Source organism: Lacerta agilis, chromosome 11 (assembly GCF_009819535.1).
Source record: "Lacerta agilis isolate rLacAgi1 chromosome 11, rLacAgi1.pri, whole genome shotgun sequence".
NCBI classification, from domain to species: Eukaryota; Metazoa; Chordata; class Lepidosauria; order Squamata; family Lacertidae; genus Lacerta; species Lacerta agilis.
The window spans coordinates 4539827-4566460 of NC_046322.1; the positions used below are offsets into that span (position 1 = coordinate 4539827).

Below are 26634 nucleotides of genomic sequence, written 5' to 3' on the forward strand. Positions count from 1 at the left end.
ATCCTGCCCTTTGTGGGAACTGGCTTTGCACTCATTCCATATATGTATTCAGCAGAAAGTGCAAAAAAGAGTGTTTGTCACACTTTCACCCTAACATGAGTAGGCAGGAGGGTTGGAGCCACAGGGCATGGGTGGCGGGATCCTGTTCTCACTCTAAATGTATTCAGTTCAGCATGGAGGTTCATCTCCATCTAGAACCAAGTTCTTACTGGGGGTTTTCCTTATTCCAGTTTCAAACGCCACCACATTTGCTAACCCACTGTAGAATCCCAGCCCATATTGGCAACTTTATTTTAGGATTACGCTGGGCAGGTCCTGTGTATAAAACTTGTTCCAGCTTCCAAGGCTAGCAGTTTTGTACTTTTTTTATTAGAATGGAAGCGCTGAGGAGGTGGAAAGGGGAAAAAAGAGTTAATGTACATCAAAGAACTTCTGCAAAAGTCAACCTTTCTTGTTTCAGTCTTAAGACCTCCTTCCGCATCCTCTCTTCCTGCTGAGCCACACGAAAGCCCAGAGTTTCATTTCATAAAGTGAAGAGACTAACAGCCTCCGAGTGACCTTTCCTTCTCTGATGAGCATTTATGGCAGCAAACACATACATCAACAACAGCAGCAAATTTTTCGCCGATAACACAGAATGCTTCTGTTGGCACTTTGGTGACTACAAGTACATATGATGTACAAAGGCTCTCATTATCAGATTAGAGGTGCATGAAACCATGCCAGAAAGGGGGGGGTGGGGTGAAGGCTTGTGGCTTCTCTCCTTGCCAGCAGTCCTCCACTTCCTACCTGCCTGTGAAAAAACAGCTCTCTTCCATCACAATTTATTTACTCAGGGAAAAGTCACCAACTCAGGGCCAGCCCAAGACATTATACCGTCCGAGGCAAAGGATGAGATAGCATCCTCTTTCACACACAGATTGCTATGGTGCTGTCACGATATTGTGACATTGCATGATGGGACAGAGTCTTCTGGGGGGGGGAGCAGGAATGTGTGTGTGTGTGTGTGTGTAGGGCAGACTCACTCACCACTGCCAACATCTTCTGCCCAAGTCTGTCATTTCAGTTCGACTAATGATAGGGTCGGCCCTGCAACAGATCCACACCATGGACACAACGTATTTTTGGCTTGGATCAGGATCTGGGGTGGCTAAATCACTGAAAGGAGTATCCCAGAGTGAAAGAAAGAGCATCAGATTGCAAAGGCTGGGGGATGCCAGGCCTTGCCTACCTCCAGAGGTAGTGAAATCAGATTCGCACCAGATATTCCTAGGGATGGGAGCTGACACTTAGGTTCCCCCTAAAAAACAACAACAAAAAACTTATGAAGCAGAAAACTCAACCTAAAACTTCCTCGGGGCTCTTCACATCTCTCCCTCCCTCTCTCGCTTCCTCTCTTTCTCTCGTATTTTTGAATGTATTGGTATCCATCCTGCACTTGGGGAAGGGCCAGCATAAAGATGTAATTAGCTTTGTTTTTTATGTGTCTGCCTCTGTCTTTTTATCATTCTTGTTCTGCTGGTTTTATCTTTCTTTTGTACACCACGCAGAGTAATTTCTCTGTAGAACTGTAACTCAAGAATGCATTTATGAATCAATCAGTCTCCTCAAATGTTGTATAACGATGCAGAGCAAAACCCGTCTAGACCTCGTTATTCAGCACGACAGGGAATTAATGTGACCCGGACCCTAAATTTGATGGCAGACTTTGCCATGCTGGTATTGCTCCAGACTACAGCGTCCATCACCCTTAGACAGTATGGGAGCGTTGACAAAGGCTGATGGGTGTTGTAGTGCAAAAGGTCTGGAGCAAACCAGCTGGGCAAAGGCTCTTCCAAGATATTGTTAGGAGTTTGCAGGGGGAAGGGAATAGACTGTACGACAAGACCCTGCTAACTCCTGAATCCAGCAAGTGTTAAAATTTAAGCAAGGATTCAAGTTCCTGGAAGAGCCAGCCTAGCTTCCTGGTGATGCTATAGCCATGGTAGAGGTAAAGGTAAAGGGACCCCTGACCATTAGGTCCAGTTGTGGTCGACTCTGGGGTTGTGGCGCTCATCTCGCATTACTGGTGGAGGGAGTCGGCATACAGCTTCTGGGTCATGTGGGCAGCATGACTAAGCCACTTTTGGCGAACCAGAGCAGCGCACGGAAACGCCGTTTACCTTCCCGCCAGATATCTGTATCTAAAGAAGTGTGCATGCACACAAAAGCTCATACCAAGAACAAACTTAGTTGATCTCTAAGGTGCTACTGGAAGGATTTTTTTTTTTTTTTTTTTTTACTATGGCAGACCAACATGGCTACCTACCTGTAACTGCACTGGTTTGGTTTGGATTTTTTATTTTATTTTAAAGAAATCATTCAGAGCTCTGCAGGCAGCATTCAGTTAAACAGAGATAGTAAAAAACAATATATAGTTCACCAAAAGGTAGAGTACAGAAATAGAGCAGAATGAGGTTTCGTGAAGGCCATGATCTGAATTGGGGCACCTCGTTGACACTGCGGCTTGGCTTGGAAAAGGTTAAAAGTCACCCTACTTTGCACTGTTGTTTGTGCAATGCACAGGGTTGCTCCACACCCCTAGTATGACTTGAAACTCACAATGTGATACTGCCTGTCATACAAGGATGATCAGTGTTCAAAGATTATCCTCTCATTTTACAATGCAACATTGACTTGTAGCTGACATAACCGACAGCTGACTTCTAAACAGATCTCCTTTCAAAACACGTATTTTTAATGTATTAACAATACTTATTCTGAGCAGAGAGCTGTGCTGGGAAATTCAGGGACTGCAAATCTGGATGAATACCAAGTCCTGGTCCACATATTAGTTGTGGGGTGCAGATCATGTTAATTCATAATGGAATATGCAAGGATAAACATTCTCATGGAGGCACTGCTAACTCTACCATGGCCTGCAGCTGACTACCTCACCGTGATGTGGAAAAGGACAGCATCTTTGGCAGCAACTAGCTTCTGCAATTACCTCCCTCTGGTCGGCACCAACTGTTGGGTGCTTCCATCATCAATTAAAAGCATCTCTCTTTAACTCAGATTTTACTGACTTGGTTCTTGGTGCCCTGGGCAATTTCTATTGATACTGATACTTCACAGTTTTATCAATATGGTTTTGGTTTTTCATATTTTCGTATATGATTTTGCTGCTGTTTTATTGTTTCGTGAGAACATAAGGAGAGCCTTGATTGATCTGACCAATGTACCATCTAGTCTAGCATCCTCTTCTAGTAGTGGCCAACCAGTTGTCTGTGGGAAGTTGGGGGGCAGGGGCTTTGGGGAGTGCAGAAACAACTAGAGAGAGAGGAGTTTCTTTAATGTCATGAGAAGGAGGCTAAGTTAGAGGAGTCAAAAAATGCCTGAGGAAACCAACCTCAGCCTCATTGATGATGATAATACTGACCTACCACATGCTACTAACTGAGGCAATGAATACGACAAATCCTGCACAGTGCTAAATATTGCTGTTACATTTGAAATGCTACAAAATTTCTGTTCCGTACTCCAATGCCTCCAAATGCCCCCGACCTACTTCTTCCACACCATCCCACATGCTCAGCTGCACTAAACTGTCAAGCTGTCTGTACTGATGGATGGATCTGCCAATATAAGTTCCTCTTATGTTCTCATTTTTCAAGCCCTACATTCAGACTGGCCCATTTCCACATCCGTTGTATCTTCATGCACATTTCTTCCAATATATGCATTTTCTACACAACAGAGCCTAGTGATATGCATTTTTGAAACAGAATGAATGTTTGCATGCTATTTTCATGAACGTGCGAGTGTTTTTTGTGTGCGAGTAAGGTATGTATTTTTGTACTCATCCTTTGACTGGATACATCCTTTGATTGCACCAGAAAATCTGGGGAAAGGTGAATTTCAAACAGAGCTGTATTTTGTTTCAGGAAGTACACATAACACAAATTACTACAGAGAGATTACTATCCATAGCCTGATGACTTTACTGTGTCTCACTGTTGGACCCAGTTGAATATGGAGGTGGCCTTCAGAAGCCCACTGTTTCTCTACTGGATCTTCCCAGCTGTTAACTCTTATAAAGAGATTGCATCTAGATTAGAATTAATCACAATGCAGAACCACTCTTGACTTTTGCAAAACTCATAGCATGAATGGGTGTATTGAAGAGTTTTTCTCCCTTGCATTTCTCCACCTCTTCGGGTGAGCAGCTAGCACTGCTGAACGCCGGCTGTAAACTCACAGTGTGACACTGCCTGTCATATACAGATCTGTGTTTTAGATATTCCATTCATTTTACAATAGGATGCTGTCTTGCGACTGATCTAGCCGACAGCCTCCTTCATAAAGATCCGGTACCCAGGGATTTTGTTTGGGAGCATCAGTCTGGGACTGTCTGAAGGCTGCATGCGGAGACGTGGTGTGATTACGTATTTCATTGCTTTAGGGATCAAAATAGGTCAGCTTGTGTGATTTTTTTATTTTTTATTTTTGCCGTGATGTGAGATGGAAAAAGTCAGTAAGAAATGACTAATTTGTATTTTCCCTTCATCCTCAGAGAGGATGCCCTTTGAATAAACCAAGAACATTTGGATTTACCCTCTGAAGCTTCTGCCTGTATCTCTCCCTGCCTGTATCCTTTCATAAGGAACCCACCCTGTGGCTGTAAGTTAAGCAGCCTGAGGACCTGAACCAGAAGAATGCTTCCTTTTGAGTAACTCCAACTCACACAAAATAAAATAAAATAAAATAAAAACCTTCCAGTAGCACCTTAGAGACCAACTAAGTTTGTTCTTGGTATGGGCTTTCGTGTGCATGCACACTTCTTCTACCTACCTGTAACTCCAACTCACACAGCGTAAGGGGAAAAGAATCGGTACTTCCTGTGTGGATGAAATGTAACTCGGCTATATGCAACGACGGCAGCAATAATGTTATTGGCCCAGAAACGGAAGCAAGAAGAATTACCGACGATTGAAGAATGGCAGATAAAATTAATGGACTATGCAGAATTAGACAAGATGACAGGAGGAATTCGAAACCGGCGGGACCAGGAATTCCTGAAAGATTGGACTAAATTTGAGAAATATTTGAAAGACAATTGTAAACAACAAAGCACACTACTAGGTTTACAAGAAGTTTTGTAAGGTTAATTTTTAGGAAATATTACGGAAATAACTTTGTATGGTAATAATTAATTGTTGTGATAAAAAGTAATAGTGAAGTTGGAAATACAAGATGAAATTAGGAAATTTGAAAATCTTGAGATGTGGTTGATGGAAGTCAAAAACATGTATAAGAGATGAATATTAATGGATGTTTAAAAGAATACATGTAAAATTTAATATAAACTATTATAAAAAAAGAAAAGTAACTCATCCCGAGTATTTGAATCAAACAGCACATGATGCTAGTCATATGGTCTGCCCATGGGTATCCGATCTGTCTTTCAGAAATAGCAGGCTCAAAGGCTCAGAAAGGAAGCTGGCTCCTACTGAGTCAGACCCTTAACAACGGGAGAGCAAATTTGCACACATGACGTCACATGTGCACAACATCCTGGAGTCGTGTGTGTGGCATCGGGATATCGTGAAGAGTCGGGGGTGGAGCCAAACACAGCGACCGCATGGCTTCAGTGGCTGGTGGCTCCTCCTTCACCTCCTCCTCCTTCGCCGGTGTGGTGTAGTGGTTAAGAGCGGTAGACTCGTAATCTGGGGAACCGGGTTCGCGTCCCCGCTCCTCCACATGCAGCTGCTGGGTGACCTTGGGCTAGTCACACTTCTCTGAAGTCTCTCAGCCCCAATCAGGGATTGAACCTTGGAGCATCTGCATCCAAGGCAGATGGTGGTGGTGATAACTTTATTATTTATGTACTAGCCACTGAACTATGGCTCTTCCCCGTTGAACTGGATTGGGACCCTGGTGTAGGAAGTGGAAGGGCGGAATTTTTGCCCCTCAATCTTGTCCTGATCTGGGTCAGGCCCCTTTGGATAGGAAGAAGGAGCAGGGGCAGATTTAGGGCTGTCAGAACGGTGCGCACTGCATGCTGAGCTAAGGAGCACTGTTTCAAAGCATGGTAAGCATATTCTGGGTTTTGGAACGGAGGTGCGAGGGCTCTGGGACACTGCCAAAGCCTTCAAGCCTCCTTCTGAAAACAAGGCGCCTCCTTACCTGCCTTTGGGAAGGCTGCGCAAGGGTTGGGCTCAGGGCACCAAATTTTGGCCTGACACAGGGCACTGTAGTGCCCAAGCACACTTGCCACCATGCACATTGCACCCAGGGCTCCACATCCAGACTGAGACTACAGCAGAGGCAAAGGGATGAAGGTACCATCTCCAGACCAGAATATCATTTCTGTTTTTTTGGTTGGTTGTTTGTTTGCTTGCTTGCTTGCTTGGGGGCAGCTGCACTGAAAGAAGAGATGATGGGCTGGAAACCACATGATTAACATCGTATGTCATTTGTTCCATGGGATTTGAACAGAGGCTGCATGGCCATCTGTCATGGATGCTTTAGTTGAGGTTTTGCATGGCAGCGGGTTGGACTAGATGTCCCTCAGGGTCCCTTCCAGCTCTGCAATTCTATGATTTGATCACTCAAGGTGTCCTTGACTCATAGCTCACCCACCCCTTAGCTAATATTAAATGACTTCCCAAGATTCATTCCACCTCTCCAGTCTCTCTCCCCACCCCCACCCCCCGGTAACAGTTTCTCTTCCTTGAGCCAAGGACATTGGTGAACAATTATTTTAATTATTTCTATATCATAATTTGTTGCTCCCTCTGCTTCAAGATTCTTGCAAAATGTGGAGTGCCAAGCTTCCAGGGTGGGAGATTGCCTGCTCTTAATGTTAACGTGAGATTTGGTCTCCAGGAAAGTTTCATTTCCTGAAAACAACTCAATTCAGCAAGGGAAAGGGTGGGGATGGTGGTGGTGAGACTTGGATGTTATTCTGGCTGGGTTTCTGAATGAACATTTCCAAGGAATATTCCAGAGATGAACTACACAAGGGACTAGACACTTTCCTCAGCTTTACACACCTGTAATGTTATGCTTATCAGGACAGATGAAAGAAAGCATTTCATCAACACAGCACATAGTTAAACCATGGGACTCTGTCCCTCAGGAGGCAGTGATGGCCAGCAACCTAGATGACTGTGAAAGAGGATTAGGCAATTTCATGGAGGAGAGGGCTGAATATGGTCTGAAGTTCAACATCAAAAAAACTAAGATCATGGCCACTGGTCCCATCACCTCCTGGCAAATAGAAGGGGAAGAAATGGAGGCAGTGAGAGATTTCACTTTCTTGGGTTCCATGATCACTGCAGATGGTGACAGCGGTCATGAAATTAGAAGACGCCTGCTTCTTGGGAGAAAAGCAATGACAAACCTAGACAGCATCTTAAAAAGCAAAGACATCACCTTGCCGACAAAGGTCCGTATAGTTAAAGCTATGGTTTTCCCAGTAGTAATGTATGGAAGTGAGAGCTGGACCATCAAGAAGGCTGATTGCCAAAGAATTGATGCTTTTGAATTATGGTGCTGGAGGAGACTCTTGAGAGTCCCATGGACTGCAAGAAGATCAAACCTATCCATTCTTAAAGAAATCAGCCCTGAGTGCTCACTAGAAGGACAGATCCTGAAGTTGAGGCTCCAGTACTTTGGCCACCTCATGAGAAGAGAAGACTCCCTGGAAAAGACCTTGATGTTGGGAAAGATGGAGGGCACAAGAAGAAGGGGACGACAGAGGATGAGATGGTTGGAAAGTGTTCTCGAAGCTACTAACATGAGTTTGGCCAAACTGCGAGAGGCAGTGAAGGATAGGCGTGCCTGGCGTGCTCTGGTCCATGGGGTCACGAAGAGTCAGACACGACTGAACAACAACAACCAGTTGCTGGAAACCACCAGAGTGCTCTTGTGCTTGAATCTTACTTGCAGACAGGAATCTTAGGGGCCACCATGAAGACAGGAAGCTGCAATAGATGGGCCATTGGTTTGATCCAGCAAGGTGTTGTGCATTTTCCAGCCTCTGACATTACTCCCTCGACAACTGAATAATCACACTAGCAGACTGAAGTCACCCCCCACAAGATTCGTGGCTGAGGAAAGATCCGAACCCAGTTCTATCTGACACCACCCCAGATTTCATTTAATGCTGCTGCTCACTTGCAGTGAGTCACTGCTGCTCACCTCCGGGATGTGCAAGACCTGGCATGGGAGATCTGTACTGCAGCAACTGCTCTGCCACTAATGCAATATCCTTTGTGTGCTTGTGGTTCAATGCCAAGCATGACAATGCCCACCCCCCCCTCATTAAACAGGCTCTTTAGGTATTGGGATGGGGGATAATTGTGTATGCTCTACTTTTCTTCTTCTTCTTCTTTTTGCCTAATTTGCAGCTCCCTGATAAGATCGGAGCAAAATTATCCTTCAGATTTCACCAATCTCCAAATTTTGCAACACAGTCCTTGCCAAACCTGCCAAAATGCATTTAAAAATGCATATTTTAGGATCAAATAGGCTGGGAATGTGTACATCGAGATACAATGCAAAATTTAATTCATTTTCTGGGGGGGGGTACATATTTTTTTCAGGAATGCAGAAAATCTGTTTAAAACATACCAATAATTACAGTAAAAGCAGTATGTCAGCCAGGGGTGGACGAAGGGGGGCGCAGTGGGTCCGGTCTGCCCTGGGTGTCACCACTGGGGGTGGGGGGTGGGTGTGACAAAATGCCAGGCAGCACTCATCGCGGGGCCTGCAGTGTGCCTGAGAGACGCAGTGGCTTCGGTGCGCACAGGCCCCGCGTTGCCCAAACGGTCTGCCCGCTGCCTCCCCTCCCCAGCCATAGAGCAGCTGAGTGGGAGGAGGCAGGCTGCAGGCAGACTCCAGAGACCCCTACCCTATAGGCAGCTCGCCCTGTCCTCGCCCCTATGGCTGGCTCACCCTGCCCCTGAGCGCGCCGCCCCAGGCACCCGAGCGGCTTCCTCCGCCGCTGATGGCACCAGACCTGTCATTAAAAGCAGACCTGTCATTATAACCCACCCTGTTGAACTCCCTTCCATCAGATGTCAAGGAAATAAGGAGCTATCCTATTTTTAAGAGACATCTGAAGGCAGCCCTGTTTAGGGACGTTTTTAATATTTAATGCTGTATTGTTTTAACATTCATTTGGGAGCCGCCCAGAGTGGCTGGGCAAGCTCAGCCAGGTGGGCGGGGTACAAATAACCAATTATTATTATTATTATTATTATTATTAGTTCCCAATAGCCCCCTGGAAGAAGTAAGTTTTCACCTGCCAGTGGAAGGACAGCAAGGAAGGAGGGAGGAGTTCCAAAATATGGGAGCAGTTCATTAGGAATGAACACATGCAAAAAAAAAAAAAAAAAAATGACTGTGATTCCATCCATTCCTCCTTAGACTTGTTCCTCAAAGACATGGGCCTCAAAGATGTTGCCTCTTTGATAAACCATGTAAGAAATAGGAACTTATAAAAGACAAACGTCTGCCACCAAAGTCATTGAGCTGAAACTTATTCATCACATTTCCTTCTCATTCTCCAGCGAAAGCACATTCTGTGGGTCCCCCCCTTTTTTTGGTGGCTGGCATCAGGGGATAGTAACTGAGTGAAGGAAAGGGGGGGGGAGGAAGTTTCATTGGGAAATCAAAAGCATCCCCTGAACCAAGCCTGATGGGTTGCAGAAACCGCAGCTGAGAAGTGTGTTTCTGTCAAGTGAAGATCTTGTTTGTAACTGTAAGGATTGCATAAGGCAGGCTATTTGATCCTGCGAGGGCTTTGATCTGAGCCGGCACCTGAAATGTGGGAAGGAATGTAACTAGACTTTGGAACTTGAAGGAAGGAAAGAGGGAGGGGATGGGGGAGATCCGGGTGTGATGCGTCAAAGGAGAGCAGCCAGTAAGTGTAACTGTGTTTCAGGCAGAAGCAAGGAAAAGCATCGCCGTTGGAGGGGATGAAATGGCATTTCCCATGTATGCAAGAAACTATTTCTCCAACTGAACGTAAGACGCTGCCTTATATTTAGGGATGCGGCTGAAAGTTGTTTGGGCTCATATTTTCACGTGAACCTACCTAATTGCACATTTCTTGAACCAAAAAGTATGCAGAGACTAAAAACAAACAAACAAACAAACAAACACACACACACAAACACACACAAAAACCCAATGGCGAATTGGTGAAAACGATGTGCACAGCTACATTATATTGGTGAAAATTACTTGCAAAAAATTAGCGAGAAAACATTTCTATTTTGTCAGGCTTATGCAGGCAATTAAGAAATTAAGCATACATCTTTCCATGAGAGTTTATTTCTATTTTTAACCCTTTGCACGGCTTTATGTACAATTGTTGATTTTTTTTTATTATTTTTTTTTGCCCCTAAATGAATAGCAGTAGACAAAAAAGGTTATAAATTAATTAATTAATGTATTTTAACATTTGTTGGAAGCCGCCCAGGGTGACTGGGGAAGCCCAGCCAGGTGGGCGGGGAATAAATAAATTATTATTATTATTATTATTATTATTATTATTATTATTATTACACACCAACATTCATAGAGATTTTCATGCAGACTATTTAAAAAAATGAAATTGGTGCAGGAAGCGACACACTGAATTTAAGGTTAGGAACAGGAGAAAATGAAGGGAGACTGAAACGGACAGATAAATCCACTCCTACACATTGAGTCAGACCATTGGTATGTTGAGCACACTCTGATATCAACTCCGACTGACAAAAGTTCCCCAAGGTCTCCTGAAGAGATATTTCTAAGTCCCTTTTCTAAATATCCATTTAATTGGAGACTCAACCTGGAGCCTCTTAAACGGAAGCATGGGCTGTACTGATGAGCAATCATCGTCATAGACACCAGCATCTGCAGTGGCACAACTGGATGCCTTCATCTGCCCCAGCTGCAACAAACCATGTCTTTCCCATATCATTATCTACAATGTTGTTTTTTTAATGTTTGATGCTTTATTATGTTCTTATGTGTGTTGGAAGCCGCCCAGAGTGGTTGGGGCAGCCTAGCCAGATGGGCAGGGCATAAATTATAAAATTCTTCTTCTCTCCCCCCCCCCCACAACAGGAACTGTAAGCTTCAACAGTTTGACTTCACCCCCTAAGGTGCCCTCCTCCTTTGCCTCCCAAGACAGATGGATGCCAACCATTATTATATTCAGGGCATTTTCTCGGCTAGAACTTGCCGGAACTCAGTTCTGGCACCTCTCAGGTGGGTGCCATGGCCATTCTAAGAGAACAAGAGAGGTTTCCATGGTGAGTTCCGGCACCTCTTTTTCTAGAAAAATAGCACTGATTTTATATATATATATATATACTTTGTCTTTTCCTCTGACAGGAACTCAGGGATGCTTACAGATATAAAATAGTAAGAACTTTCTGACAGTAAGAGCTGTTCGGCAGTGGAATGGACTACCTCAGCAGGTGACAGACACTCCTTCCTTGGAGGTTTTTAAACAGAGGTTGAATGGCCACCTGTAAGGGATTCTTTAGTTGTGATTCCTGCATTGCAACGGGGTGGAATAGATGGCCCTCACAGGAAGGGGTCCCTTCCAACCATACAATTCTATGATGCTAAGGACGCAGCTTCTGGGATAAAAAAAAGGGGGCAGCTGTGGCGCCAAGGAGCAGCATGCAAAAAAATGAGGAGGAAAGAGGTTAAATGGAGCTCTTAATCTCCAGCTATCTGCGGAGAGAAAGATGATTAATAACTCCCCAGGCTTAACATATCCTCCTCAGATAAGGAGTGAGGTGGACTTCTTGGAGCTCTGATTATCCTGTTCTAATGGGCTTCATTTATTGTGTAAACTAATAACAGGGGCTGGAGTGCTCTGCACTCCAAGTCCTGCAGGAAGAATCCTAGGCCCAAATGCAATTACGGAGGGGGAAATTGTCCAAGAAACAGAGTCTTGCTTGGTTGAGTTGTGAACAGCCTTGCCAGCTCCCCCACGCCCTGCTTACAAGGCTAGCTGCCTTTCAGCAAGAAACAAACTCATTGCCTGCCACTGTTCAGGCACCTTCTCTTATTTGCCCATCGTTAGATGCCACGGACCATGGTCTGGAGGGTTTTGCAGGAGATGGGTCAGCACAATTCTTCTCCAGAGCCGAAACCAGCCTGAGAGAAAAAGCTCTTTCCAAGGCACCCAGCAGAAGACCCGAGTGCCTAAAATTAGGACCACAAAGCAGACCCCCTTCCCATTTCCAGGCTGTGAAAATAGGGGTGAAGACCTACACCACCCTAGGGGACTGGTGGTTGACACCCAGAGGACTAAAGGAAGATGCTGTATATGATAACAGTGGTGAATTCTGCCTCCACTCTAACCTTGGGGGGGGGGGACACACCTACCTACCCCAAAAATATAATGGCAGATTTTCTCCCAATTTTAATACCCCCCAAAAGAGCTGAAAATTATTTTATGAGAACCTTTAGCTCAGCTCTAGTTCAGATTCTTTACTTAAGAAGCAAGAATATCACCTTCACCAGCTCATAATACCTCATTCCCCTCTTTTCATTCCTGCTAATTCTCAGCTAAGGGGCAGGATTTTGCTATGGAAGAACTTAGGTGAGCCAAGGCCCTTGGAGAATCTATGTCTCTCTCACCTGGGTGCTCTCCCAGGTCCTGAAAAACCCAGCAGGTTCCTGAACAGATATCAGGAACTGAATCCAAATCATATCCATTGCTCCACCCATTGTTGCCTCTGGCCCCGCCCACCACTGGCCCCAGAATGTTGCCCATAATGGGATATGGCCCTTGGACTGAAATAAGTTCCTCAGCTGTGCAGGAGAAGAAGCAAATCCTATTTGTGGATTGCAAGGTGTGAGTTATACATCCATCCATGCAATCTCTAGTCAAGAGTCACTGATGATGGAGGGAAGGAAAAACTGGGGGAAGAGAGAAGTCCGATGAAGGATGGGTGTGAATGAATGCAGTCATAATAATACATGAAACATGCACATCAAGAAACACAGAAAGACTAAAAAATCCATTTTAAATCTCTGTTAGGTTCTTCTAGTCCAGACTAACTAATCTGAAGTGATTTTGCACTTAATGAAGGAATAACTCTACCAGTGCAGGACCTGTGAGCTGTGCTGGATAGAAGAAGGCATTCTTTTAGTCTTCTACCTAAAAGGGAAACTTTGTGGAGAAACACTGAAATAGCCCTGGCATTAATACCTGGGCTGAGGTCCTTAACCATTAATCAGTGTAATTAATGCACTCATCTCAGATTCAAAATGTGAGTTTTTAATCAGCGATGTCCCCTGTTGATGTTGCCTCACTGATGGCACTGATGCTCCCTGCTCAACTTATATCACCCCTCGACTTATACAGAACGTGGAAACTGCTCAACTAGGAAAAAGCATAAGCCGTGCCTGACAACCCTAGAAGTAACAATACTAGATTGTAAATTTGGAATCTCTTTCACTCTCTGCTTCAAGAGCATCTCACAAATGAAATGAGATGGATACAATGAACCAGACACACACGGACTCAAATAAACACGTTAAGGCCACAAAAGTCACCAGGAGGAAAACTGCCGCAGCTCAGAGGTTGAGCATCTTCTTTGCATGCAGAAGGTCTCAGGTTCTATCTCTGGCATCTCCAACCCCCATCTGAAACCCTGGAGGGCCACTGCCAGTCTCGACAGTGCTGATGGACCTATGTTCTGAATTGGTATAAGGCAGCTTCCTATGTTCCTACAGCACAGCAGGTTTGTGACCCAGTCCTGCAGCACATCCACTGCAAGAAATGAATGGAGTTTCCATAAGAGCTAAAAAATAAAGCCCTGCATTTGGAAAATTATCCTTCACAAACCAAGCTGGTGCATCACATGTCCTAAAAATCTCGAGACTGAACCTCACCCCTAGGAAGAATATGACAATGCAGCCTTATTGTCTCTCCTTGTTCCAAACTTTTCTTTCTGTGATATGGGAATAATGATATCCCTTTAGACTACAGAGTTGTTGTAAAGATAACAGACATGGCTTTAAATCATTTGCAAAATCTCAATCTCCCATAGTTTGAAAGTCTCCCTACGCTTCCTGGTATTCTTGTGGGGGAATGGGGCACGAGAAAACCGAAGCTTCCCATTACAGAGAAATAGTTAAATGTACATGTTTCTTCTCTGACAAATTGGTTCAGCTTAATTTTGTCCTTGTACTTACAGAAACTAATCAGTAAGATCTGAGATCACTGGGGAGGCTGCCAATAGCAGCAGCTCAGAGGAAGGGGCCTTTTAAGGACCACCATCCGTTACAAAGACAGACTGCAAAGTCACCCGTGGAAGAACGGTGCTCCTAAATAACTGGGCTTGGACCACGCACCTTGAATTGCAGAATTAGATGCACTTAGACTTCATCACCCTTTTAAGCAGGACTGGGGAAACTTTTCCAATCTGTGGTCACGGACAATGGTTTTTAGGTTACACATATCCATGGAAGAGAGGACTATGAACTGCTACTAGATGCGATGACTATGCTTCTAGATACCAGTTGCAAGGGATCACAGGTTGGCAGTGTGGTGTTGCACCTAGGTCTTGCTTGCAGGTTTCTCATTGGGGTTTCCTGTGGGAACAAGATTTCTCCAATTGGAAAACCCTGAAAAGTTGATGCTAGTCAGCTGATGTAGATGGTCCCATTGTCCGACTCAATATCAGGCAGCTTCTTGTGGGCCCCCCTTCCATTTTGCTCTCCTCTCCGTTTCCTTACTTACTTACTTACTTAAAGGCACGACACAATGGAAACCAAGAGGAATAAAATATTACGCAATCCATAATATTACGCAAAAACCATCCGTCACAAATATTAGCATACGCACTGAGACCACAAAACAGTGCAGCAGTCAGAACCAAGCACCAACATGCCACAGAGAAGTAATATTTTAAAATGTATTACCAAGCCATCTGAAACAGTATAATGTCCATCCCCCATCCCACCTCAACTCAGTTCATTTGGCAAAGCATTCTTTAGCCTTTCCCATTAAGGACATGAGGAAAGCCCTGCTGAATCAGGTGAAAGACACGTCTAGTCTAGAATGCTTTCCTTACCAACCAGGAATGCCACAATGGGAAGCCCATAAGCAGGCCCTGAGTACAACAGTGCCCTCCCCACTTGTGTTTCCAGGCAACCAATATGCAGAGGCATATAGCTTCTGACAGTGGACACAGCCAACACAGTTTTCCTGTGGCATGGGGATTGCCACAGTTGCAAATAAAATGCTGGCCTTTGTGTCATACAGCTTGGCTCTACAGAGTTTCCCTTGTGTTCTCAGAACTAGTGTTCTCCTTATGAAGAAGGAAGTTGATGGCGACAAAAAAATGGTCCCTTGCTACACAGTACTGGCGAATTGCTGCCAAATCACATGCTTTCAAATTCATATAAATAATAATAGGGAAGAAAGATAATTTTTATTATTATTGTCAATTCAATTTGTGTTGTCAAGACTATAAGCAAGAACCCTTGGTTCTGTGCACCACTGCCCCCTGTGGTGAGAGCTGGAAGAGTTGCAGCTTGGAGGAACTTCAAGGGCAGCAAAATATTTCCAGGCTCTAGAATGACTCTGCCCACCCACCCTGGGCCCATCTAGTCCAGCATCCTCTTTCTCACAGTGGCCAACCAGATGCCTGTGAGGAAACTTGCAATCAGGATCTGAGCCCTAGAGCTCTCTCCCCTCCTGTGGCTTCCAGAAACTGGAATTCAGAAGCACTGCTGCATCCAACTATGGAGGGCCAAACTTAGCCATCATGGTTAAAGGTAAGGTAAAGGGATCCCTGACCATTAGGTCCAGTCGCAGACGACTCTGGGGTTGTGGCGCTCATCTCGCTTTATTGGCCGAGGGAGCCGGCGTACAGCTTCCAGGTCAGGTGGCCAGCATGTCTAATCCGCTTCTGGCGAACCAGAGCAGTGCACGGAAACGTTGTTTACTTTCCCGCTGGAGTGGTACCTATTTATCTACTTGCACTTTGGCATGCTTCCAAACTGCTAGGTGGGCAGGAGCTGGGACCGAGCAATGGGAGCTCACCCCATCGTGGGGATTTGAACCACCGACCTTCTGATCAGCAAGCCCTAGGCTCAGTGGTTTAACCCACAGCGCCACCCACGTCCCTTCCATCATGGTTAGTGGCCATCAAATAACCCCATCCTCCATGAATGTGTAATCCTCTTTTAATGCTATCAAGACTGGTGGCCATTACTGCTTGCTGTGGGAGTGAGTTCCCTAGTTTAACTATGTGCTGCCATCAATCAATCGATTGATTGATTGATTGATTGATTGATATGTGCTGCATTTACTTTCCTGCAGTCTTCTGTTCTAATCATTGGCTCCCCACTCCCCTCTGAGAGCCACACATGGCTCAGCCCTGAAAGTTGGGTAACCTCTGGGAACTGTGGGTTATGCTCAGATATGCGCCGACCACAAATACACAGAAGACGAAGTGCCAAATATCCGGCACCTCTTTAAAATGAAATACTTTGATTGTTCCAATCACAAAAAGTTGTAAAAGCTATCCTGAAGAATTAAGAGCCTCAGTACACGCTAACTAACTCCATCATAAATTCTGCTTTGGTTTCTGTTATCATATCATTGTCTCCCGGGACCCCCTGTCCCTGTCATGAATTGCCCTTTATAATTTATTCAGCTTGTTCTTGCTGGGTTCCTTTCTACTTATCATTCATCTTTACAGTTGTACATAAAATTAGATTGATCCGCCTCTGCCAGACCCGTCAAGAATAGAAAAGTTGTCATTGAATAACACATAAAGCAAATGAAGGCCCGATGACAGGCTTTGCTTGAACACCATGGAAATTGTCCTTTGAGAACCAAATGAAAAAGGTGTCAGAAGAGAGAGAGAGACAGAAGGAGATGGAGAGATTGTAACCTTTGTAATCTGATTTTTAATTTGCAATCAAATGGCCAGGACGTTGGGGAATTCTTAACCATCCTTCTCCAGTTAAAAATATTGCAAGGCAAAACTCAACTCCTGCAAGCAGTACTTATTATGCCCATTAGCCGTGATAACAAATTGGTTCTGCTGAGATTTATTTTATTTTATTATTATTTTTTGCCCCGAGAAACAGTTTGATATCTCTCTGCCTGGATGATGAAGTCAATGCTCAGTATCCACATATGGCTTTAGACATAGAAAGCTCTTCCAGTGGATGGTCTAGATAGTCTTTATCTGGTTAGATTCAGTGGGGACAGGTAAATTTATGGGAGCATGGCCGGTTCGTTCACACTGGGCGGCGCTGCAACTATTATATAAAATGGAGTGTGAGAGGCAGAGGGTTCTAAATTTTGGGGCCGCACATGGCAAGATGTGACGATGAAGGGGAGGCCTGAGATAAGATGGAGTGTGTGATGTGCTGTAAGAACACCAGATGTTATAATGGATGGGCACCTTAGACTATTTTCAGCCTCTGCCAACTTTTGAATGTTTTCATTCATACGTCTACTCTCTCTGGTTTTTGCATTAAAATGCAATGCATTTATTTAAAAATCTGCATGATGATTTGTAAATATGTATTTTAACACAGTTATCCCCATGAATACTTTTTTTTAAAAAAATGCATTTCATCCCAAAATGCATTCCAGTTCATTCTCCGAGGGGAAAGCCATACTGAAGAATTCAGAGAAGTGCAAAATCTGAAGGATAATTACATTACAATATGCACATTAGCTTGGGAGGTGCAGATCAGGTCAGCTTGCATTGGAATTCATAGACATCAAATTCCTCAAGCATCCTTCCTCTCTCTCAGACACACACCTGTCCTAAAACCTGAGCACTTGTGTCAACTCCTCACTCCAAAATTCTTTCACCTGGAACAGAGAGACTGAATTCTCTTTGCATTCCAGAGGTTGTTGGCATGGGGATGGGAGAAGCCAATCTTTACCTAGTGAAATGGAACTTTTAATGTTTACAAAAGAGATAGGACTCAGGTGTTTCATCTTAGCTGGCAAGCTTTGAAATACTGTCAAACTGACTAGAAGAAGAAGAAGAAGAAGAAGAAGAAGAAGAAGAAGAAGAAGAAGAAGAAGAAGAAAGAGCCTTGTAATGAAAAACAGCTTCTCCCATGCCCCTCCCCACCTTCATTTTGCCCAGATTTTATTCCATTGCATTATTGTTTGGTTGGCAAATTTGTGGGGAACTTGTGAACTCATAGAAACAAAGGAAGCTCCCTTACACCAAGACAAATCACTAGTCCATCTAGGTCTCCACAGTTTCAGACACGGTGTATTTCCAAAACAAAATCGAAAATTCTTTCTAGTAGCACCTTAGAGACCAACTGAGTTTGTTCCTGGTATGAGCTTTCGTGTGCATGCACACTTCTTCAGATACAGATTCTTGGTATCTGAAGAAGTGTGCATGCACACGAAAGCTCATACCAGGAACAAACTCAGTTGGTCTCTAAGGTGCTACTAGAAAGAATTTTCGATTTTGTTTTGACTATGGCAGACCAACACGGCTACCCACCTGTAACTGGTGTATTTCCAGGCCCCCATGGAGATACCTTCTGCATGCAAAGCAGATCCTCTGAAACATAGCTCCAACCCTTCCCCAATGGAACCACAGTGCTGCTGCTGTCCCAATATTTTGCAAAGCAAAATAGTTTCTCCAGGCCTTTCATTCCCATTTCCCCTTAAATCTCCCTCTCCTTCCCCCACAAGCCCAATACCTTTTCATCTTTCTTATTATTTGTGTTTTATTTTAACTTTAGAAAAAAAGCTAGATTCTCCCTAGGGAACAATTAGATCAGTTTCCCTTCAAAAAAGAGTCTTAAGGGCATAGCAAATGGTTTGTGTGCGTTCAGCAGATTCAGTGAGTCTTTTGCTCATATGCTGCTGCTGACCCAACTACAACTGACATTAGGAGGGCAGGGCTGCAGAAACAGCAGCAGCAGTAGGAGGAGGAAAGCAGGATGCAAGAGTTCAACTAAGAATGAAGCTACTCACTCTGCTGAATCACATCCTATAGCTCTGGCAAGATGGAACCACTTCCAAGCAAAGTTTGCAGAATCTCAAGTTGAAGTGCCCAATTCCCCCAAAGAAATCATCAATGAACGCAGAAAACAAATTGATCTAAATCACTAGTCCTTGCCATGCTAGTTAAAAAAACATAACAAACAGATTCCACACGAAAAACTCTTATGTCCCTGTGGAGATGGCAGTACCGAATCGGTGGCGTATGCCCTTCTGGCTTGTACTTTTAATGAAGACTTGAGGAATGAGGTTATCACCCCTCTTTTATTGTCCATTCCAGGTCGCCCAGCCACTGCCACAGCATCCTTTCTCTTGGCAGATCAAGATGAGCAGGTGACAGCAAAGGCTGCAAGGTTTTTAGCTGGGGCAATCAGAACAAGGTCCATTATTTCACTATGGATTCGAAACCCTAACATGTATTTTATATAATTGACTTTTTATTTCTATTCTTTGTATATCGTATCGTTGTTTTACTGCTATGGCCGATGGCTGATGCAAATAAAGATTCATTCATTCATTCAAACAACAAGAAGATGATATGGGAAATGTGAAAACATGTGACCCTCACAGCCTTGTAAAGATAAATGGAGGTGAAATCATCAAGACCTGCTGAGTGTAATTGATGCGGCATATCCCAAGTCACACACCTCTTCTTCAAGGAAAGCTTATTTGGGTCTTAGAAAGTATCTGAGATAGTATGCAAGACCAGTTTAAGTATTCAGACAGACAGAGGGCCTTTTCGGTAGTAGCGCCACCCTGGGGAACACCCTTCCTTCAGATGTCAAGGAAATAAGCAGCTATCCTGTTTTTAAGAGACACCTGAAGGGAGCCCTGTTTAGGGACGTTTTTAATATTTAATACTGTCTTATTTTAACATTCGTTTGGGAGCCGCCCAGAGTGGCTGGGGAAGCTCAGCCAGATGGGCGGGGTACAAATAAATTATTATTATTATTATTATTATTATTATTATTATTATTATTATTATTATTTGAACAAACCAGTCCAGTTGCTCTTGAAGAAAAGTTTTGTGACTTTTTATTCAAAGTGCTCTCTCAAGGCCTCTTTTTCTTTGGTCTCTGGCCTGGAGGTCCCCTTCCTTGACATTTGAGCAGGAGAGAGATTATGCATAATGAAACTTAGTAGCAAGCTACAACTGCCCAATTTGTATCATCCAGAGACCCAAACTTTCCCCAAAAACCTGGTGTATGTGGAACATTTAGCCTTCAGGTGATTGATTGATTGATTGATTGATTGGTTTAAATTATATACCGCCCTATACCCGGGGGTCTCAGGGTGTTCCACAGAATAAAAATCAAGATATAAAACCACAAAATACATAATAAAAATAAAAACAACAACCCCCCATCAAAAACACATTTTTAAAGGGCATTTTAAAAGTGTGCCTCTTTTTTATTTTATTCTTTAAAATAAAGCCTTGGGTGACCTGTGCATACTTCCTCCTAAGTCCAGGATGCAGACAAAAACTAGATCTTGAGGAAAAGGGAGCAGTTGAAAGCACACCAAGGGGATTGTCCACAAAAGCAAAATTGAAAACGAAACTAAGAAGGCAATTTTGTGCCAGCTCTATTAGCAACATCGTTTCCCTGTTATAGTACTTCAGTGGCAGGATACATGATTATCTGTAGGATTACTTATCTATGGGATACTGTTACACTCTCAAGCAAATCCCAGTTTTCCATAACTTGCCAAGAAGAAATCAAACACAACACTTAAGACGTTTCTCACATGCCCTCTCCTTTCTCTCCGAGGCATGGATTTTAATGGAACCTGGCATCTGGAAAGCCACCTAAACTGCTGAAGTTAACAGTTTGCTAGCTCCCCCACTTCCGCTATTTCTCCTCTGGAGCCTTAGTAGTGATCTGGTGAGGTAATGCAAAGAGGCAGCCCCGTCTACCATATGACCTGCTCCCTCTTAGCAAAGAAGATGAAAAGTTGCCGGGAGGGGTGGGGAGGGCGAAGAGAGAGAGAAAATATACCACTGTGCTTATTAGACATGAGCTCAGTTTATTCGGATCGTAAATAAAAGCTGATCTTGATAGTGTAATTACATTTCACAACGTTATCCTCTGACATTAACCTCAGAAGGGGGAGGAGGGAGAAGGGGGGAAGATGCCTGGATTGCAATTTAGAATTGGAATGATGACTGTGTGTGTGTGTGTGTGTGTGTGCACGTACCCCAATAATATGATAATACTAATTATTAACAATTAGCATAATATTACAATTATGATGATAATTATATTCCCACCCCAAATTTCATTTCCTAGGGGAGCCAATTTGAGACAGGGAGGGGTTGGTGGAACAGTAAATATTGAACTATATATGTAGGAACATTTTTCTCGTGTCTCCTGCATCGTCATGGTCTAGATTGCATTTGCTTTCCCCTCCTCCTAGATCACGGGGATTCAATTCTGATATGGTAGGTTTTTTCTTTCCATTGCATATTTTTATCACTCCCTGCTTTGCAGGTCTTTTCTCACCTGTCCTGGGAGGGCAGGGCCCTGACTGACTCCAGCTACAAAAGTTGAGGCTGCTGAAGGGAATCTTGGGCTGGGGTGTGGTTGAGGACTTTTTACGTGGTTGTTGTTGGTTTATTCTTATTTTAAATCTTGTGATTTTTGTGGAAATTGCTCAGTGTGCTTGCAGGTGAAACTCAAAAAATTAGAATATCATGGGAAAGTCCATTTATGTAAGCAATTGTTTTCATTAGCTACTGGAGTTTAGATAGACTCATGACATGCAAAGCGAGATATGTCAAGTCTTTGTTTGTTATAATTGTGATGATTATGGTGCACAGCTGATGAAACCCCCAAAGCTGAGATTGTGAATTTGGGGTTCTCGTCAGCTGTACACCATAATCATCACAATTATAACAAACAAAGGCTTGGCATATCTCGCTTTGCATGTCATGAGTCTATCTCATATATTAGTTTCGCCTTTTAAGTTGAATTACTGAAAGAAATGAACCTTTCCACAATATTCTAATTTTTCGAGTTTCACCTGCATTTTTAAATGTTTATTTATTGTTCATGACAACTTTTGTGATGTTTTGTTTCATCTTGCAAGCCACCCTAAGCATGGTATGTATGTATGTATGTATGTATGTATGTATTTGAATCTCTCACAAAGTACACACACAAAATCCAGATAACAATCCACACTATGTTTGGCTCGATTGACAGGCCTGCTTTCCACCCCCTCCCTCCCCTCCATCAAACAGACCACTCACCTAATTTGTCTGAAAATGCCGGTGGTTGTCCCCGTATGAAGGATTAGCACAGATTAAGGGGGAACAGTGTTAATTGTAGGTGGGGGAAGAGAGCAAAGCATCTCCTCAATCTGTTCTTGATTTCCCCTGTGTATGTCTGGCTGGTAATAAGCTTCCTTTAATCTGGAAGGCCCCTTGGTGAAATCAGCACCACGGACAGCAGTATTGATTGCTTTTGAGAAACCATCACAGCTGCTCACCCAAATTACCTTTGATATGTGACCTTTAATGTAATTACTGCAACATCAAAGCATTTCTATAAATTATTAAAGAACTAATATACTTCATCATCCCACTATTCTATTATATGTAAAAATATAAACAACCACCAGCAAACAACGTTACAGATCTGAAAGTGCCCAGAGTTGGCAAGAGTTTTGCTCCGCCTCTGTGTGGAGAAAGGGGAGACTGTCCAAACCACTTAGCACAAAGGGGAGAGAAAGGGACGGAGATTCAATGTTTTGCATTTGGCTCAACTTGCCGCAAAATATATCCCACTCTTCTCTTTTCCCACCCCCTCGTCCTCCCTCCCTCCTCACGTTTGTTTGTTTATTATTATTATTATTATTATTATTATTATTATTATTATTATTAAGAGAACCCTCCCTCAGCTGGAAGTATCATTAAAACTTGTCAAATCCATACCTACACAAGCTCAGAAGTCATGCAATGACTCCAGCAGCTGACTTTATACCCCCCACATATCATGCGGACATACACAAAACATATCCCTGTCACTTTGCAAAGCACGGCCTGGAAATGATTACAGTAGAATATTACGCCAGTAATAGCTGTGCAAAAACACAAACATAGGAAACCAGAAGGGAAAGGCCAGCTCCCATGTACAGATACCAAGGTGAGCCACACTGCCATTCATTTGCATTCATGTGCAGATTAGTTTGCTTTTTTTTAAAAAAATGCCTTGATTCAGGCTTTGAGCTAGCGTGAAAGGACAAATGCTGAATCCCTTACTTGGGAAAAATGGAAAAGGTAGACCTTCAGTCAATGAGCTATTGGACGAGTTGCATCCTCCTCTCTTTTTTGCCCCTTCCAGTTTCTGAGTTGATAATTATGTTCCTGCCTGTCTTTTATTTACTTAACAAGATTTTTATGCCACTCTAATCAATGGACACCTCTAAGCAGTTTACATAAAACACCACAAAATATTCAGCAGATATGCTTGTGTGTGTTAAAATGAGTTGACATAATAAGTCAAATGTAAATGAAATCAGCAGTTTTAAAAAAAACAGAAAACTTTCGATGATGATGATGATTAGAATTTATATACCGCCCTATACCCGGAGGTCTCAGGGCGGTTCACAGAATAAAATCAAGATATAAAACCACAAAATACACAATAAAAATAAAAACAACAACCCACTAGCACCCCCCCCCCCACACACAAACACACGAAACCCACATTTTTAAAGGGCATGGAATGCCCTTTCTAGCAGGCTTTGAAAACAATACCGTTAAACTTTGGTGGACCTAACTAACACAGTATGTGGCCATATGGGAAAGCAGTAGGGCAGAGCTACTTCTTGTCAAAATGTGAAGATGTCATCACCACGTTCTTGGTCACGTGACCAAAACAAACAATATATAGCATGACCAAAAACATCGTCACCAGCTGTCAAAACAAATGTCTTGTGTAATACACATCATTTCTGGCCAGGAGCTGAACGTGTGTGTCACTTTGGTCATGAGGCCTTCGTTTTGGTCACGTGATCAAGCACATGACATACCTTTAAAAATAAAAATAAAATAAAAATAAATAAAAGGGAAGGAAAACACCCAACACCTGTCTCTTGAAACTGAAGCAGAGATTGCCAAAGAGAAGAAAATAGCAAGAACCCATTTGTTAGCAACGTCAAAAACAACAGCAACACTGGAGGCACTTCCAGGACTCACTAACACCATGAAGGCTGGAGCTAAGCCAAGTAGTTGGAAAATTCATTTCAAAGGGTTATGCAAAGGTATCTGTTACATACAAAATATTTTGCTGTAACATGTTGTTGACCATAAAGACTGCATGAGCAATGCTGGCATATCACGGTGCTTTAGTTTATCACAGAGAACTGGAGAGCTGAGAAAATTATGGGATGGTGGAAATGCCTAGCCATATTAACTGTATTGAGGGGTGGTGAACAAAGTATCTGTGCTGACAGAAAGTTGCCGGGGGCAAGGTTAATCTGGAACGTAAGACTCAAAAATATGGAGCAACAAACACAAATCGTCAAACCAGAAATCTGCAAGAATTTAAAATAAAGTGTAACGCTTCAGGTAATAGCAGCAAAGCATACAAATGTCAGGAGGCAAGTACTGATGATGAAACTTATTTTTAAAAGCTTATTTATTTATTTATTGTATGTATATACCGCCGTATACCTGGAGCTCTCAGGGCGGTTCACGGAAAACGCTTACACAACTCCAACCTTGTCAGTTCTTGACCCCTTTAAATTCCATATTTTGATTTCTTTTTCTTCTTCTTAAATCCTCTGCATTTATCATACCCACACATGGGACCCCCAGTGGTCTCCTAACCAAGGCGCCAGCTTCAAATACCAAATCTAAATTTCTAATTTGGAAATAATTTCCAAAATGTATGCAAGATTCCTTTTCATCTCCACGCTTTGCAAATGCTGGTAGGCGAGACTTTGAAATCCACCCTGAGGCTGCAATCCTTTGCATACTTGCCTGGGAGTAAGTCCCATTGAATACAGTGGGATCAACTTTGTGGTAAGCATGCATAGGTATATGTTGAAAACCACATACACACGCGGACACACTGACTGCTTCTGCCTTCTCATCTTCCCTCTCAAATTTCTTATGTATATACAGACTCGGTCATCAAACATAGTAGCCCTTTCCATAGATGTGTCTGTAAATCTATCCTCAATCAAGCAGTATCTCCCCGTACCCCAGTTATTCAATTAAGCCACATGCCCCTCTAGACCATGGGTAGCCAACAAGGTGCCCACCAGATGATGAAAGTTTCCAACTCCCAGCACCTTGATCATTGGCCATGCTGACCTGAGCTCATGGGAGTTGAAGTTGAACAACCACCATATGGAAACCCAAAGGTTTTGCCAGTGCTGCTCTAAATCTATTTTAGCTTTTCTGGTTCTGTTGGTGTTGCTCAAACCCAATTTCCTTTCTTTCCAGATTCATTCATGTCTCTCTCACCCAATTTATTCCTTTCCCTCCTAGAAACTAGCTTCCCACCTCCCAGAACTAATCGAAACGCAAAAAGCAACAGTGCCAGCCCCATCAGGATTGTGTTTTGTGTGAGAGCGCAATAGTCAAGACTGTCATTCTGAAAGTGAACTTTGTCGGTAAAGGCATTGCGCATTCCCCACCCTGGAAAGAAAGTCACTACACAGATATATCCAGATTCTGAAAGTATTTCAAAAAGCCAGCAAGATCTGGCCCCAGTGCAGTTCACTGGAGTTCTCCCAACCATGGGAAGGAGTCGATCTCTCCCAGGGCTAAATAAATCAGCATTGGTTTCCATTCATCCAACGCAAACCATAAGTCACCCCGAGCAACCGGTCATTTGTGATCTCCATCGCCATCTTCCAAAAGGAACCAAGACATTGCAAAACTGTGCCGAGCAAAAGGTCAATCTGGACTCACCCCTGGCAGTGTCTTCTGTTCGTGCAGTGCACTCTGGGCTTTCAGAGCAGACTCCCTTTCACAGTATGTTAGGAAGGCACAGCCTGAAATAGAAAAAGAAAAATAATAACACATCAGGACAACATCGGACAAACATTTGATCTTCTCCAGCATCCTCTTTCCATCAACTGCTAGCCAACTTTCTCCAGGGAGCCTGCAATTAGAGAGTTGCATTCTATAGGCAGGCTGGCCATCCTTCCGTACTGTTGGTCCTCAAGCAACTGGAAACACAGAGGTACACTGCCTCTGAGTGTAGAAGTTCTATTTAACTCTTATGGCTACTACAGAGCTTTCCTTCCTCTGGCAGCAAAGAGATTCCATTCTGCAGCACTTTGGGTTTTTTTTAAAGGTACGGGTAATAAGGAGATGGGAAAGTAGGAAGCATAGAGAGCCTAGGGCTTGCTGATCAGAAGGTCAGCGGTTCGAATCCCCATGATGGGGTGAGCTCCCGTTGCTTGGTCCCAGCTCCTGCCCACCTAGCAGTTTGAAAGCACATCAAAAGTGCAAGTAGACAAATAGGTACCGCTCTGGTGGGAAGGTAAACAGTGTTTCCATGTGCTGCTCTGGTTCGCCAGAAACGGCTTTGTCATGCCGGCTACATGACCCGGAAGCTGTACACCAGCTCCCTCGGCCAGTAACGTGAGATGAGCGCCGCAAC

General features: G+C 43.5%; 1 protein-coding gene across 10 annotated transcripts in view; it reads right to left on the reverse strand.

Moving 5' to 3' along the window:
* CELF4 (CUGBP Elav-like family member 4) overlaps positions 1 to 26634 on the reverse strand; it is a 772591-nt gene that overhangs the window by 627308 nt on the left and 118649 nt on the right. For all 10 annotated transcript variants that reach the window (XR_004427551.1, XM_033164061.1, XM_033164056.1 and 7 more), the window contains exon 2: positions 25938 to 26020. Coding sequence is in view for 9 of the 10 variants with exons in the window: in XM_033164061.1 (XP_033019952.1) it covers positions 25938 to 26020 (83 nt within the window). In the remaining variant the exon portion in view is untranslated. The remainder of the gene's footprint in view (positions 1 to 25937; positions 26021 to 26634) is intronic.